Genomic DNA, 14,639 nt, shown 5'->3' on the forward strand with positions numbered 1-14,639 from the left:
GTGCGCTTGTAATTCAGATTTTGTATTCGTAAAAAAAAAGTGCATAACTTGTGTTTGTACCTTTGGTTTATGTTTGAACTTGTGAACAGAAACAAATGCGTTGCTCCAGTACAAATTGGTTCGACAGATGCTCAGACTTTTGGCAGGGATTTTCCACTTCCTGGGCTGAGAGCCAATCACGTGATGCCTTTTCCACTAACCAATCAAAAAGCTCCATAGGTCCAATTGTTTGTTTTAAAAAAATCACACTTGTGTGAAGTGTTCTATCATTCCGTGCTCAGCCAATCAAATCATCACAAATGTCATTCCAGCCAATCACTTTTGGCGTCTTCACTTTTCTGCCCTCACTTTGATCCTCAATATGTACTTTGCTCAGCCAATCAAATCATCGCTATGGGGTGACCAGCCAATCATCAGCCAATATTTGTGTTCACACAAAACCTCAAAGCTGGGCATAGGAGGGGCTAGCGCCCCTCAAAAACAGTAACACTATTTCAGATATCCAATACGTTTACTTGTACTCCACTGCATCTCAGATCCAAATATGGTACTTTTACTCCACAACATTTGATGACGTCATGTTTGACGACATGAGATCTGCCTCAGCTGGACTTAAAAGCTGATGTCACAGAGACGACCGACCGTTACAGAGTGAAGAAGGACAGTATTGTATCGTAGAAAGGACCCTTAGAGCTCTTTATTCTGCTTTTGTAATATCACACATCACTGGCCTAGGAACCCCAGGAAACTACACTTTTAAGGAAACTACACACGAGTTTTAAGTAGCTTTTTACAGTACATTTCCAGTGTGTTACACTTTGACGTTTATTCTCAGCGTGTAGGAATGGCGTCCGCCAGCATTTCTGTCTCTGAGGATCACTTCCTGTGTTCTATCTGTGTGGACGTGTTCACTGATCCAGTCGCCACCGCATGTGGACACAACTACTGCAAAGCCTGTATCACACATTACTGGGATATAAGTATACTGGGGTATAAGTGTCCACTGTGTGCAAAGACCTTCAAAAATAGGCCCAAACTATCTGTCAATTATTTTATTTCTGAGATGGTTCAACAGTTCAGGAGTCGCAAGTCGAAGGAAGAATATGAAGCAAAGACAGAGGCTGAAGTTCAGCAGATGATCCAGGAGAGACGAGAGAAGATCCAGGAGGTCAAACACTCACTTGAGCTCAGCAGGAAAGATGGTGATACAGTCATAGCAGACAGTGTGCAGGTCTTCACCACTATGATCAGCTGTATTGAGAGAAGCCAGGCTGAGCTCATTGATGGCATTGAAGAGAAGCAGAAAACAACAGAGAAACAGGCTGAAGGCTTCATTAAAGAGCTCCAACGGGAAATCACTCAATTAGAGAAGAGAAGCTCTGAGCTGAAACGGATCTGGCGCACTGAAGACCACCTCCTCAACTTCCCATCCATCTACACAGGGTGGAGACCCACCAAGGACTGGACAAAGGTCAAGGTCCATCGGTCTTCACCTGTGGGGACGGGGAGGACATCTGTGGGTCAGCTGGAGAAGACACTCGGCCAAGAGATGAAGAAGATCCGTGATGTTGAGCTGAGGAATGTCCAGCAATATGAGGTGGATGTAGCTCTGGACCCTGATACTGCAAATCCCTGGCTCATCCTGTCTGAGGATGGAAAACAAGTGAGTCATGGATACCTACGGAAGGCTCTCCCTGACAACATGGGGAGATTCTCTAGAGGTGTCAATGTCTTAGGAAAACAAGGATTCTCCTCAGGAAGGTTTTACTACGAGGTTCAGTTTACAGGGAAGACCCATTGGACTTTAGGAGTGGTCAGAGAGTCCATCGAGAGGAAAGGAAAGGAAAGCATCCCGAGTTCCAGCAATGGTTACTGGACTATAGGGTTGCGGAATGGAAATAAGTACATGGCTGCTGCTGACCCTGATGTCGTCCTCGCCGTAAGAGAGAATCTCCAGAAAGTGGGAGTGTTTGTGGATTACGAGGCGGGTCTGGTCTCCTTTTACGATGTGGAGGCCAGGGTTCTCCTCCACTCTTTCACCGGCTGCACCTTCACTGAGAAACTATATCCATTCTTCTGTCCTTGGTCCACTAATAACGGTAGAAACTGTGCTCCCCTCATCATCCGTCCTGTCACCGTGGAGCACAGGGAGGACGGTGTGAACATGTTCCCTCTGTCTTCAAAAAGAAGAAAAACATGACTCCAGTCTCCAGTAAATTATTTAGACATTAATCCTGTTTGACGTAATGAATCAATAAATCCCTCATGGCCACTGACGTTATTGACGTAATCATTTAATTCCCTGTAATCGGGAGCTTACTGTAACAAAATGTAGCAACTTTTAGCTTGTTTGGCTAACGGCCGATGTAATCTACCTAAAACCGTCCGAAATCCTTGCGTGGAGTTAGCTTATATTTCATATAAGCTAACTCCACACGTCTCATTGATGCAAAGAGAAAAGAAACCAAAAAACATCACCGATAAACTATTTAAAAGTAAATCCTGTGTATATCTCATAAGCTAGTTCCACACGTGCAGTAATGCAAAAACAAAAACAAAAAGCTAGAGAAAAGATAAATAAAAAGAAAGAAGGTGCTTTAAAATTCAGAACATAAAGTCCTTATTCTGAACGTTTGACCTCATGCTTCCTTCTTTGAGGAGTCCAAGCTGCTTCTTTTCACCTGACAGGGGAGAGTTTCCCCGGCCGGACGTAGCGCGTGGAAGGAACACGTTATTCCGACCAGTTTTTTTCCCCTCCAGCAGGAGGGTGAGGGTGTAGCGGTTTCACCACTAAATGTTTGGTCACAGGAAAAACCCTACAAAGGTCACTGTAGGAAATACAGCAACCTACCTGTTAACTCAGGGTATATATAATAAATCTGTACATTTCAATAAAACCCGTGAAATTATTTCAAACCAACCCACAGTCAATACACAAGAAATGCAAACGACACACACAAAAAGTCAGTTTAAGGTTTGTATTGGAAATTAAGGGTAGTTCAGTTCATGTCACACATAATTCACAGTTCACACTCCACTTCAGGTTTTGTCAGTACCCAGAAAACCAAAATAACTCGGGTGCCATGGCATGCACCACTCTATAAACCAAACTCCACTTCGGGATAGGTGTTGAACCCAAAATAAAAGAAAAGAAAGGAAAACAGCGTCCTGGCGCTTGTGTGTGTGTGTGCACGCGTGCAGTCTCACGTGCGTGTGTGTGTGTGTGCTAGCTCCGCAGCTAGCCCCTGTACTCAGCTCACCCACAGTAATCCGCTCAGCTCTGCTCCTTCCTGGACAACACTGAACGCTCCTCTTCACAAGACAACGTAGTATAGAAGGGTCAGTCAGAGATGCAAGCTTCACTCTTTGGCCATTCCATTTTTGTGACTTTAAAGCGCAAATAGAATGAATTTTAAAACTGCTTATAATATTTAATATCATATTGTCTATGTCCCTCAAAGTAATTTCTAATGGTTTGAGCCTCAATCACCACTCTGGTATAACCAGTCCTTGTCATTTCTTTCTGGACTTTGAAAGCAGTTTTAGCTGCAGTACCACAATGTCCTGAGGTGGTGGGGGTGCTGATATGCAGATTATTTAATATTTGAGTCATTATAATACTGATGCTAGATAAAACCAGGCTTGTTTCCATTCCATGCCAGCTTGGAAAATCAACAATGGCAGACATTGTAAAAAAAGTGGAAATGCAAATGTGGAACTGAACTGAAGAAGAGGAGGAATTATACAAAGTAGGGTGACATTGATGACATCACGATGAGGACAAAATCAGTTGAGCTGTTCCTGAGAGCAATTTCCATTAAATATGATATGAAAGCCTGATTGTTCAAAGTTGGTTATTTGTGGGGATAGAAAACACATATGGGAGCCCCAAAAACACAAAATAAATTGTATGAAATGTTATGTTATAGGTCCTTTAAAGGTTTAAATAGTGCCTCAAGTGCTTCAAGACGTGCCTTTGCTGACGTGTCCTGAATTGACAAATAGTGCAGAGCTTTTGCCACGTATAGTAAGTGAACGGGAGGGGAGGTAGTCTTATTTTGAAAGGGCGTTTGGCCGGAAAACCGCTGAGTCAGGAAGTAAAATCCGCGATTGTCATTTAATACACCCAAAACATACTTTTGATAAGCGAAATAGTAGCGTTTGGATACATCAGTCGCAAACCATGCTTGCATTTTTGGTCTAAATAGCGATTCCGAGATATTTACGCTCTAAGATGCTCCGTCCCATAGCAAGCATAAGCCAGCCGATTTTTCACTTCCGTTTTTTTTTCCGGAAATGAAAACCGGAGTTGTTACACAGGGAAACTAGACACAGCTGAGCACCCGAATGAATTAAAAGGCGTCCCGAGGCGTCAGTGGCAACGAGGTACAAGAAAGGCATCCGGAGGCGTCACGTGGCACGGAGTGAGTTTAATACTAATAGTGACTGTAATATTGTTATTTTACCCATTAACGAGTACGGTATTACTCTGCCAAAACAGTAATATTATACCATATGACTATGAAAAAAATAGCACATATTACATATTATTAGATATTACTCAGGTTTTGCTGCAGCTGCCATTTGAAAACATTTAGTTTAAAAGGTCAAGAGAGACTGCTGCTTTATTGTATAGCCTTTTTGGCTGATTGGTGACTCTTATTATTATTATTATTATTATTAAAATATATTGATTCAGTTGATTCAGTTCTAAAAGAAGCTTGTGTTGTTGGGTACATCCTTTTTTCTGCAGGTGGGGGGGAAAGTAATACGTAATATATTACTCTTGACTCCACAAGTAATAAGAAATATAATATAATGGAGTAAAGGAGTGTAATATGTGATAAGTAGCATTGCCCAACAACAACTGATAACAACAACCGATGCGCGAAAGAAAGGTGAAAAAATGCGACTTACGGAGCACGTGCACATGACACACTGGTTGGTGGTGCGGGAGGGGAACAGGTTGTGTTTGGTGAAGCTCTCTCCTGGCTGGTAGACGGTCCCGTTGTGACGGCAGGACTTCACCGAGGCCCGCAGTCCTGCGGGGATCCTGAGGGGCTCGTCTACGGCACGTGGAATGAAGCCAAAAATAAAATGAAAATCAGTGTTGTTTTTGGCAGCAAATTTTGAATTTAGGTTTAGTCGTAGTCTCTTCAATAGTTTTCATTTAGTTTCAGTCACATTTTAGTCACCTGGAATGTTTTAGTATTTAGTCTAGTTTTAGTCGACTAAATATCATAAGATTTGAGTCGACTAAATCTACAGTTGATTTAGTCGACTAAAATGTGTTTTGGCGGGCCTTGATGCTGTCATAATGAGTGATTTTAGACTTGCTGAAAATAGCTGATCTACAAGCTCACAACGCGTCGTGAGCTTGTAGATCTGCTATTTTCAGCATGCAACCAAGTTTAATTTGACTTATACTGGATCTCTTGTCCACTAGTCCCTTCCTAACATTTTAGACTAGTTTTTATTTGTTGACAAAATCGACTGTATATTTAGTCATAGTTTTAGTCACCATAGCTTAGTTTTCATTTAGTTTCCATTTCATTTTCGTCAGTGATTTTTCACTGATAGGTAGTCAAACATTTTTCGTCATAGCTTTAAGTCGATAAAAGAAAACACTGGTTTTAGGCCCGACCAGCTGAAGAAATCACAGATTTTAGTCATTAAAGGCATTGTTTTGATGACATTTCTGAGACCATTCATATTTCTGGAAGATGCTTCTAAACTTGTATTCTATCGCTAGTTTGATCACTTCAAGTACTCTTTCATCTTAATTAAAATAACTATAGGCTAATGACCGAAAATAGCCAATCTGCAGGCTCAGTGCTGTGAGCTGCTATTGTCAGTGCGCAGCATGCTTTCAATGAAGACACTCTGGCTTCTATATGGAATCCAAATGACCAGCAGTGTTGTCAAAATATTACTTAAACAGTATTATTACTAAAAGTAATAAAGTTACACTACTTATTACTCCCTGAGAAAAGTAACTAGTTACTTATTACTTTACTTATTACTTTTTTCTCGCCCCCAGTAATTGCATATTTTGTCCCCAAAAGTCTTACTTTGCATTTTCAACATTAGCAGTCCCCCCTCCCCTATTCTGCAGTGTTTATTTAACTCTAAAAAGTGTACTGTATAGTGTACCATTTGTCCATTTGTACACTCATTTGAAGTAGATTTTTTCGATGTGGAATATAGCTTCTTCCCTATGCACAACTTGCAAAGGACAATAATGTTCATCTCGTCTTGATCGCGGACATACTCAAAATAATGCAAATAAGTATTGAATGTTTTGTTGTGCCGGTATCTCTGTCTCCTCCACCTCCTCCATGGTTAGTTTGTTTACGTCTCTTCTCTCTAACAGTGCAGTCTAACGAGTTACACACACTAGTTTAGGTTGTTGTTCCGTTTTCCGGGTGGTTTAAGGCCCGCCCTTCTGCATCCGATACTTCACACATACGTACCGACGAGTGTGCATCGTTTCCGTATCTGCTCTAGAGTCTAGATCTAGAGCGGATCAGCAGTCTGCAAAGCAACTCCACCCCAACCCAGTCTACCATTATAAATAAACACTCAAACCCACAGTTCCACCAAGGCTTGTGAAAATAGTAATAATATTACTTTTGGAAAAAAGTAAATGTAATATTATTACTCAAAATGTGAAAGTGACTAGTTAAGTTACATATTACTGGAAAAAAAGTAATAATATTACTGAAAGTAATATATTACTTAAGTTACTTGACAACACTGATGACCAGGGACGTGCAGAGTGTGTTAGAGAGGCAGGGGCTGATATCCCGTAAGAGGGCACTTTTGGACAAAAATAGCGGAAAATAGCAGATCTACAAGTTCACAACGCGTCACGCTGCGACACGGTGAGAGCTTGTAGATCAGCTACTTTCGGGGCACAACCCAGCACTCTTTAGCTAGTGGAGATGCGGTGTGTAACGACATGGATTTCTAAACAAATTTGTTCAACGTAAAATACTTTGGAAAAAAAGCAATTCTCCTGAATGCTGCCTTCCGGTATGGCATGGAAAGGAGTGTCATTTGCATTTATTTCACCATAGTAAATGCTGCATTCGTGGTCTGGAAAGAAAGGGCAGTTGTTTTACAGACGGGTAAAAGGGAAGGGGCTGAAGCCCCCTTTGATGTCTATGTGTGCACGTCCCTGCAAATGAGTGAAATCAGTCGTGGCGACTGAGAACTGTAATCCATGCGAGCAGCAGAGAGAGAGAGGCATGTCACCAGATCTATAGGCCTCTCACAATCACTACATAATAGCCTAATCGCAATTATTTCAGGGAATCGCAATAGTTTTTGCATTCATCGTCAATCGTTTCCATGTTGAAAAATGTCCATATTTTTTCTTCAAAAATAGCAGATCTAAAAGCTTTGTGACATGTAGATCAACTATTTCTGCCAGTGGCGTGCACAGATAGACACAATAGGGGGCGCTAGAGCACCACCTGCCCTTGCCCTCTGGACAGCAATGTGCCCTTTTGGGGGGAAAAATAAAAATAAAATAAATAAACATTTTTTTGTACAGTGTACAGTATGTGGACCATTTTTTGATAAAAAAAAAAGCTTCTAATACATTATTTATGCCCCAAAATCTATAAATCTCACACTATTGAGGCAACCGTCCGGTTTCAAGGTGCCCTTTTTTTCACTTGAGCACCTGCCCCTCTAAATGTCTGTGCATGCCACTGATTTCTGCTATTTTGTACATATTTTGGACAGAAAAGAATATTAAAAATTATTAAATGTGTCAGTGATGTCTTTGCATAAGTTATTTGTCATAATCTGCCCTGTGTGGTTTGTGGTTACGAAGCCTAAAAGGCAAACAGAAATACAAATTGTAGCGTTCCGAAGTTCAATGAAAAAAAGAAAACACAATTAAATCTCTAATCGCAATTATTTGCGTGACAATTAACCGTCAGCTTAAATTTCACCACATCTAAGAATGTGTTGCTCAGCACAGCTAATGGTAATTCATTCTATTTCAACATAAAACAGCCTGTTCAAACGGTTTAATGCCATCATCAGGGAAAAAGGTATCGGAGCCTCAAAGCCTGCAGCACAAGCAGACTGAGGAACAGTTTCCTTCCCCATATGCTGCTATATATATAAGACTGCTAAAAACATTATATAAACACCTTCTGTGGTATTATCCCATTTAGGCCTGACGTCGAACATTTTAAAAATATTTTCTAAAATCACGTTTCTATATCAGTGGTTTTCAATATTTCATGTCAAGGACCCCAAACATTATACGTATTTGGTGGCCAACCCCCATCTGAAAATATGTTGTTCCAGGGACCACTCAGAAGCAAAGATTTGAGTTAAAAACGTTCAAAGATTTGCGCCACATTTTCACGATTTTTCAAAAAAAAATTCAATAGCTAAAGTATAACATAATGCTTAAAACACCAAAAGGGGTTATATGGCCTTGTATGCTGATCTGGGTTTTGAAACTGTTTTTTTAGCCCCTACTTGAGAAATGTATTATTTATTTTATTGCATAGTGTATGGAGCCACCCACAACCTACAGGTTTTTGTCACGGTGCATGTGAAACATCCTTCCTTGTGGCAATTCTAGTCTCAAGACACAGAGCCACATAACCCAACGTTGTCCCCCTACTCAAGAGCAAGCATTTTTGCAAACGGTGGTAACGGGGGGGGGGGGGTGGGGGGGGGGAAATCCCCCCTTAACTGGAAGCAACCTGAGGCAGAGCCAGAACTGCCCAAAACTGCCAGAACTCTGCGCACTGGGCAGCCATCTGCCTCGACCGCATCAGGGTTAACTCTTTGAGAGTTTCATGGATTTCTATATAGTTTTTAGACTTCTCTATGGCAGAATGGCGTTTTTGAATGATTTATTGAAAATTCTCTGTTGTGAATGTGTGACAACGAAAGACCTTCAGAGAAAGCTTGGCTTGTCTGCTTCCAGGAAAAAAATGAACTGAGTTGATAAAATGTTTAGTTGTGGTGTTGGAAGCCATTTAAAAGAGCCTGCATTTACACTGGGTAGTGTTTCTAGGACAACAAAAAAAGTTATGACCGGTTGAAGTTTTATTTTCTAAATAACTTTTTTTCTGCTGGGCGTACATAGCCATGCAATATCTCATTTTAAAGGGTGAGTTGTCTAGTTCAATTAAAATAAAATAAAAAGTTTCTCACATGTACCACTGTAGATATTTTGCCATCTATAAATAGCATGGTCAGTCATGATCAATCTGACCTATCCAGCTAAAAGTCCCCCTAGCTCTGAAATGGAACATCATATAAACTCAATTCTTTTTTGGGGTAAAATTAGACATTCTAACGCACATTTTGATATATACCATGTTTACATAGTCTTACCAGTACCGTGTCTATTCATGCATGTATCTCAAAAACCTGTTGTGAAGAAACAGTTTTGATAAAAAACTCATCCAAGGACATTGTTTTGATATGACTTTGTGCCCATGATATGTATCAAAATATAGACTTGAATGTATACTGTATTATAACAAAAAAATTGGGTTCTTACCATCTACCGTTACAGAGTAAATCACAGTTGAAACTCGCTTAGTCAAACCATAAACCTCAGACTAGTGAACAAAATAGCCATGACAGGTCTAACTCATTGTAAAAGCTTGTCTTTTATTTTTTATGACTACTAACATAATACAATTATAATAAATATTACAGAAAATAAATAGGCCTACATACAAAACAGTTGTCCCCAAACTCCCCAGTGTCCCCAAACCACTGCATTCCAGTTGTTCTTGACGGTGTGTGTGTGTGTAGGCTAAATTTAAAAAAAAACAACAACTGAAATGAATGAATGCATCCGGTTCAGTGTCGGAGAACTCCATCGCAGTCTTGACTCTTCGTCTTCTTCATCATCATCATCATCATCATCATCCTCCTCCTCCGATGCCAGTTCTAAATATATAAAAATAAACATTTAGCTGTAGTCAGCCCGGCCAATAGCCAGTTGGGGGGGGGGGGGGACGTAGGCTATCTGACATCATCGTCATCATCATCATCACACGGAGACACACTAAACAATGTACAATCATGATTGTATACAATAATACAATGAATGCAATTATCATGCAAGCTCAGACGTCAATGAAACGTCATACAGATCTTATATAATACGCTACTGTTAGCTTCACTCCCCGTCCCCCCTCCGATCCTTGTAGCAACGTCATCATAACCACGCGTTGCTTCAGTAAACGATGCATGTTTGTTCTCCGTCTTTGTAGACAGTAAATAAAAGGAGCGAACATTACTCTAAAGATCAGATCGCCTATAAGGCACGCTACAATATAAAATACTTGTACTGCCATGCGTGCATGCCTGCTACGATACATTTGTACTGCACTAACCAACCGATCGACACCAACCCCCCCCTCCAGCCCTTAGCCAGCACCAATGCACCGACCAACACCATTAGCCAGCACCCCCCCCTCCAGCCCTTAGCCAGCACCAATGCACCGACCAACACCATTAGCCAGCACCTTCGGTGCTGGCTAATGGCTGGGGGCCATCGTGGTGAGTCATTCTGGCGTCATGATCTGACTAGTAGTAGTAATTATCCAAGCATCTATTTGTAGCGATCATCTTATGATTTCTGATCACTATAGAAGGGCATTTTCTACAATAAGATTACCTCAAAACATTCCGGGTTGATCGTCTTCTTCAATGGTTTCCCGGTATAGCTCATCGGACGACGATGGGGAGACAATGAAAAAAGGAGGGAGGGAGCAGCGAGTCTCGCTGTAAGCACTGGACCAGGGCTACTCCGCCTGGAGAAGGCGACTGGGACGCGTATGGATCAATACTACTACCACAAAACTCGCTCAAATAAATAGTACTGCTTTCAACTTTTTCTGCTAGAAAATCGCTCGGGCGAGACGGCAAACAGGCAAAACAATGAAAACTATGAAGACTCCCTCTGCCCCCACTGTTTACAGGGGGTGGGACCAGCTTCCAATGGCAACACGTACACGTGTGTCACGTGACACGGGTTTTCTGGGTAATGTAGTTGGAATATAAGCTCAGGAATTTAAACAGCGCTTCGGAGCATATTAATATGTTTAGATTCATCAAAAACTGTGAAGACGCCAATTGGCGTCATTGATCATTTACGGAATTCTGATGAAGACGCCAATTGGCGTCTTTCATCTTCTAAGGGTTAAGAGAAAGAGAGACAGACAGAGAGCGATAGCTACAACAGCAAAAACTAACAATAGCAGGTATAACAATAGTAGCCTGTATAATATAATAATAGCATGGGAGAGAAAGATACGCTGTTTACTTATCGGCTATTTTCGGAGAGTATAGCACCCACGCACAGCCAAACATAACATGACTTGTCTTGTATAGTTCTACTGGATCTCTTCTCCACTGCTCCCCTCCCTAACATTTGTGTATAGTTTTTTATCCGTTGTTGAAAACTTGTGATTTGGCACTATAATTAAAAAATAGAACAGAACGGAATAGAACAGAATAGACACTTAACACTCTAAAAAAAACGGGAGAGCATAGATCTGTCATTTTAGATTTTAGATCTGCTATTTTTGAACATTTTCTGCGACAGAAAGTTACTGGTTTAGAAGGCATTTGTAGCAACGGCCTCGGGTTAAAAGCTCTAGTGGTTCCCAAACTTTTCAGGTCGAGAGACCAGACTCTGGGAGGTCGGGGGTCGTCGATCCCCGGCCGGGTCATATACCAAAGACGGGTATGGGAAAAATGGGACCCAATGCCTCCCTGCTTGGCACTCAGCATCAACTAATCAAATGATTCCCGAGCGCGGCACGGCTGCAGCTCACCGCTCCTTGGCTGCGCGGGCTCACCGCTCCTTGGCTGCGGGCTCACCGCTCCAAGAGACGTGTCAAATTTCACTGCATTTCAAATTTCACTGCGTGTGTGTGACAAATTCTACGACTTTGACCCCAAACGGGAGATTAGATGTTTGCCTATAAACCGCTAAACGCGAGCTTGTAGATGGGCTATTTTAACTACTTCTTAATGTGTGGGACAAATGGGCCCACTCTTTGGGAAACGGCGCTCTAGACTTAGCAAATTGCACCTGCAGGGCTCTGTCCTTGCGATACTTTTTTTTCCTCCCAGTCTACACCAAATATCTTGTCCAAACATTGGCCCTGTCGATTTCCCAAAGAGAACAGCACAATCATTCAGACGCTCAGAGTTGACCATTCTGTACGGGAACCCCTTTTAGTGTTTCAAGCATTATGTTATGCTTTAGCTATAGATCTACAAGCTCATAGCGCGCTTGTACGAGCTTGTAGATCTGCTATTTTTGAAAAATCATGAAAATGTGGCGCAAATCTTTGAATATATATTCTTTCACAGTGAACGTTTTTAACTAAAATCTTTGCTTCTGGGGGGGGGTCCCTGAACTACATATTTTCAGGTGGGGGTCGGTGGCCAATTACATATATTTTGGGGGGTCCTTGACATGAAAATGATTGAGAACGACTGACATAGAAACATGTTTTTCAGAAAACTGTCTGGATTTAGAAGACTTTTTTTTTTTTTTTAGAATCGGCCTGGGGTCAAAATGGGTTTTTAAAGTAAGGAATGCAGTCTTTAAATAACCTACCGGTGCATCGAGGACAGCACTGCTGAGGGTCTTTGACCGGGTTCTCACACGGAGCGCTGGGACACTTGATGGTGTTACATTTCACATGGCCCGTCTGCATGCACGGGAGAACCAAGAGCACAGTGTTAACACACACAAGCGCGGCCGCGCACACACACACAGACACAGACACACACACACACACACACACACACACACACACACACACACACACACACACACACACACACACACACACACACACACACACACACACACACACACACACACACACACACACACCACCCACCGGCGAGAACACACACATCAATGTCAAGTTCAAAGTTACAGTACTATATAGTCACCAAATTACTGAAAATGTTTCTCTTTTTTTTCCCCTTCTTTTTTTTTGAGACAGTATTAGAATAATATTCCTTTAAATCAGTCCTCAAACCTTTAGCCTGCGAGTCCCCAAAAAGATAAATGTGATGTATCCCCATATAGGACCTCACCTAGCCCTGATACGTTCCCTATATGCGCTCATTCTGTAGCTCGCTGATATTAGATCTACAAGCTCATCACAACGCCTTGCTTCGCGCTGCATTGTGAGCTTATACTCACTAGTCACTAATAGGCTAAACATCTGTTTTCTAATTTATGGAATTTGTATGATTTTTCTTTATTTTTCTTCATGAAATTAATTATTAAAGACGAATCACTGAATTTTGTTTTTTAATTCATGAAAAATCTTTCTTTGTTTTGGGAATGTTTTGAATTAATCATTTGAAGAAACAAAATGTATAGGAAACAAAAAAATACACAAATGGGTCCAGACCCACTGTTGGGGAAACAGTGCTTTAATATGATTGATTGATTGATTAATGATTGATTGATTTATTGATTGAATGATTGATTACTTTATGAACAGTTTGCAAGAAAGAAAAAACACAGGAAAGTCCAGTTCAAATAGCCTACAAGTCTATATTACTGCTAAAGACGATTTAATTAAAACCCAAGAAAGCACTATATTATTGGCTTGTTTCCATTGGGGTCCTTCACACTCAATTAAAATTGAATTACATAGAGACTATACATTGAATTACTCATTTGTTGTTCTGATTGTCATATAGATAGAGCCTTTACTTACCTCCGTGCAGGCGCAGCGCATGCAGAACATGAATCCAAAGGGCTCCAGGTAAGGATGCCAGCTCTCTCCTGGGCTGAACGTCTTGTCTTTGAACGTGCACAGGACCCCCGAGCCTCCTGCACCGTGCACGGTGCGTGCGTGTCAAAAACACACACATGAAAGAGGGCAGACAGACATTGGTGATGATGATGACTGAGCAATAATCTTCTGACAAATTAAACGCATAGATGGAGCGATATGAAGCGTGGCGCGTGACGCAAAAGAAAAACAAAAAAAGTTGTGTTTCTGGATGAAGTGATGTGGAAAGAAATGATTAAAAAAAAAACGGTTTGTTCTGTTCCGTCTCCCCGACAACCTCTCTCTCTCCACCCCGCAGCCAACACACATGCCACCCTGAGCCAAACAAAACAATACCACACTGCGGTCTCTTTGTCCCTCTTGTAATCTGCAATAATATAGAGCATAAAACGCTCCTGAAATCACCCCTGGAGGGCTTTGGAGTCACAGCGTGCCTCGGTCCGAGACGAGACGCACAATAGTTTAGAATGTCATCCAAATAAAGCAAACACGTGAAAAATGTTCTTTATTGTTTGAGTTTTTTGGGGGCCGATCAAGTGAGAGGGGGGAAAAAAAGCACACCTCTATAAACCATAATCTTCTCAGGCAAAGAACGCCGTGGAAGTTATTCTAGATAATAAGCATACAAAACGGTTTGAATATTGTTTATAGTCTTACCTTTGCGGGGTTTGAGCTCCACCACGTCTGCGAAATAAACCATGAACGTGAAGAAAAACAGCATGGGATTCATCTTTCCAAACGCAACAGTCAGCTAGTGCTGTTGCTGCGAATGTTTGCACCCCAAAAAACTTCGAAATAAAATGT

At 41.4% G+C, this 14,639-nt stretch overlaps 1 protein-coding gene across 2 annotated transcripts in view; it reads right to left on the reverse strand.

Moving 5' to 3' along the window:
- Nucleotides 1-14,608, reverse strand: part of chrdl2 (chordin-like 2) — a 42,531-nt gene extending 27,923 nt beyond the window's left edge. For both annotated transcript variants that reach the window (XM_079507193.1, XM_079507192.1), the window contains exons 1-4: nt 14,493-14,608; nt 13,758-13,873; nt 12,632-12,725; nt 4,918-5,066 (exon numbers count right to left, since the gene is read on the reverse strand). In XM_079507193.1, the coding sequence (XP_079363319.1) occupies nt 4,918-5,066; nt 12,632-12,725; nt 13,758-13,873; nt 14,493-14,565 (432 nt within the window). In that variant the 5' untranslated portion in view covers nt 14,566-14,608. The remainder of the gene's footprint in view (nt 1-4,917; nt 5,067-12,631; nt 12,726-13,757; nt 13,874-14,492) is intronic.
- Nucleotides 14,609-14,639: the final 31 nt, after the last annotated feature.

The sequence above is a fragment of the Electrona antarctica genome, assembly GCF_951216825.1.
Source record: "Electrona antarctica genome assembly, chromosome: 8".
NCBI classification, from domain to species: domain Eukaryota; kingdom Metazoa; phylum Chordata; class Actinopteri; order Myctophiformes; family Myctophidae; genus Electrona; species Electrona antarctica.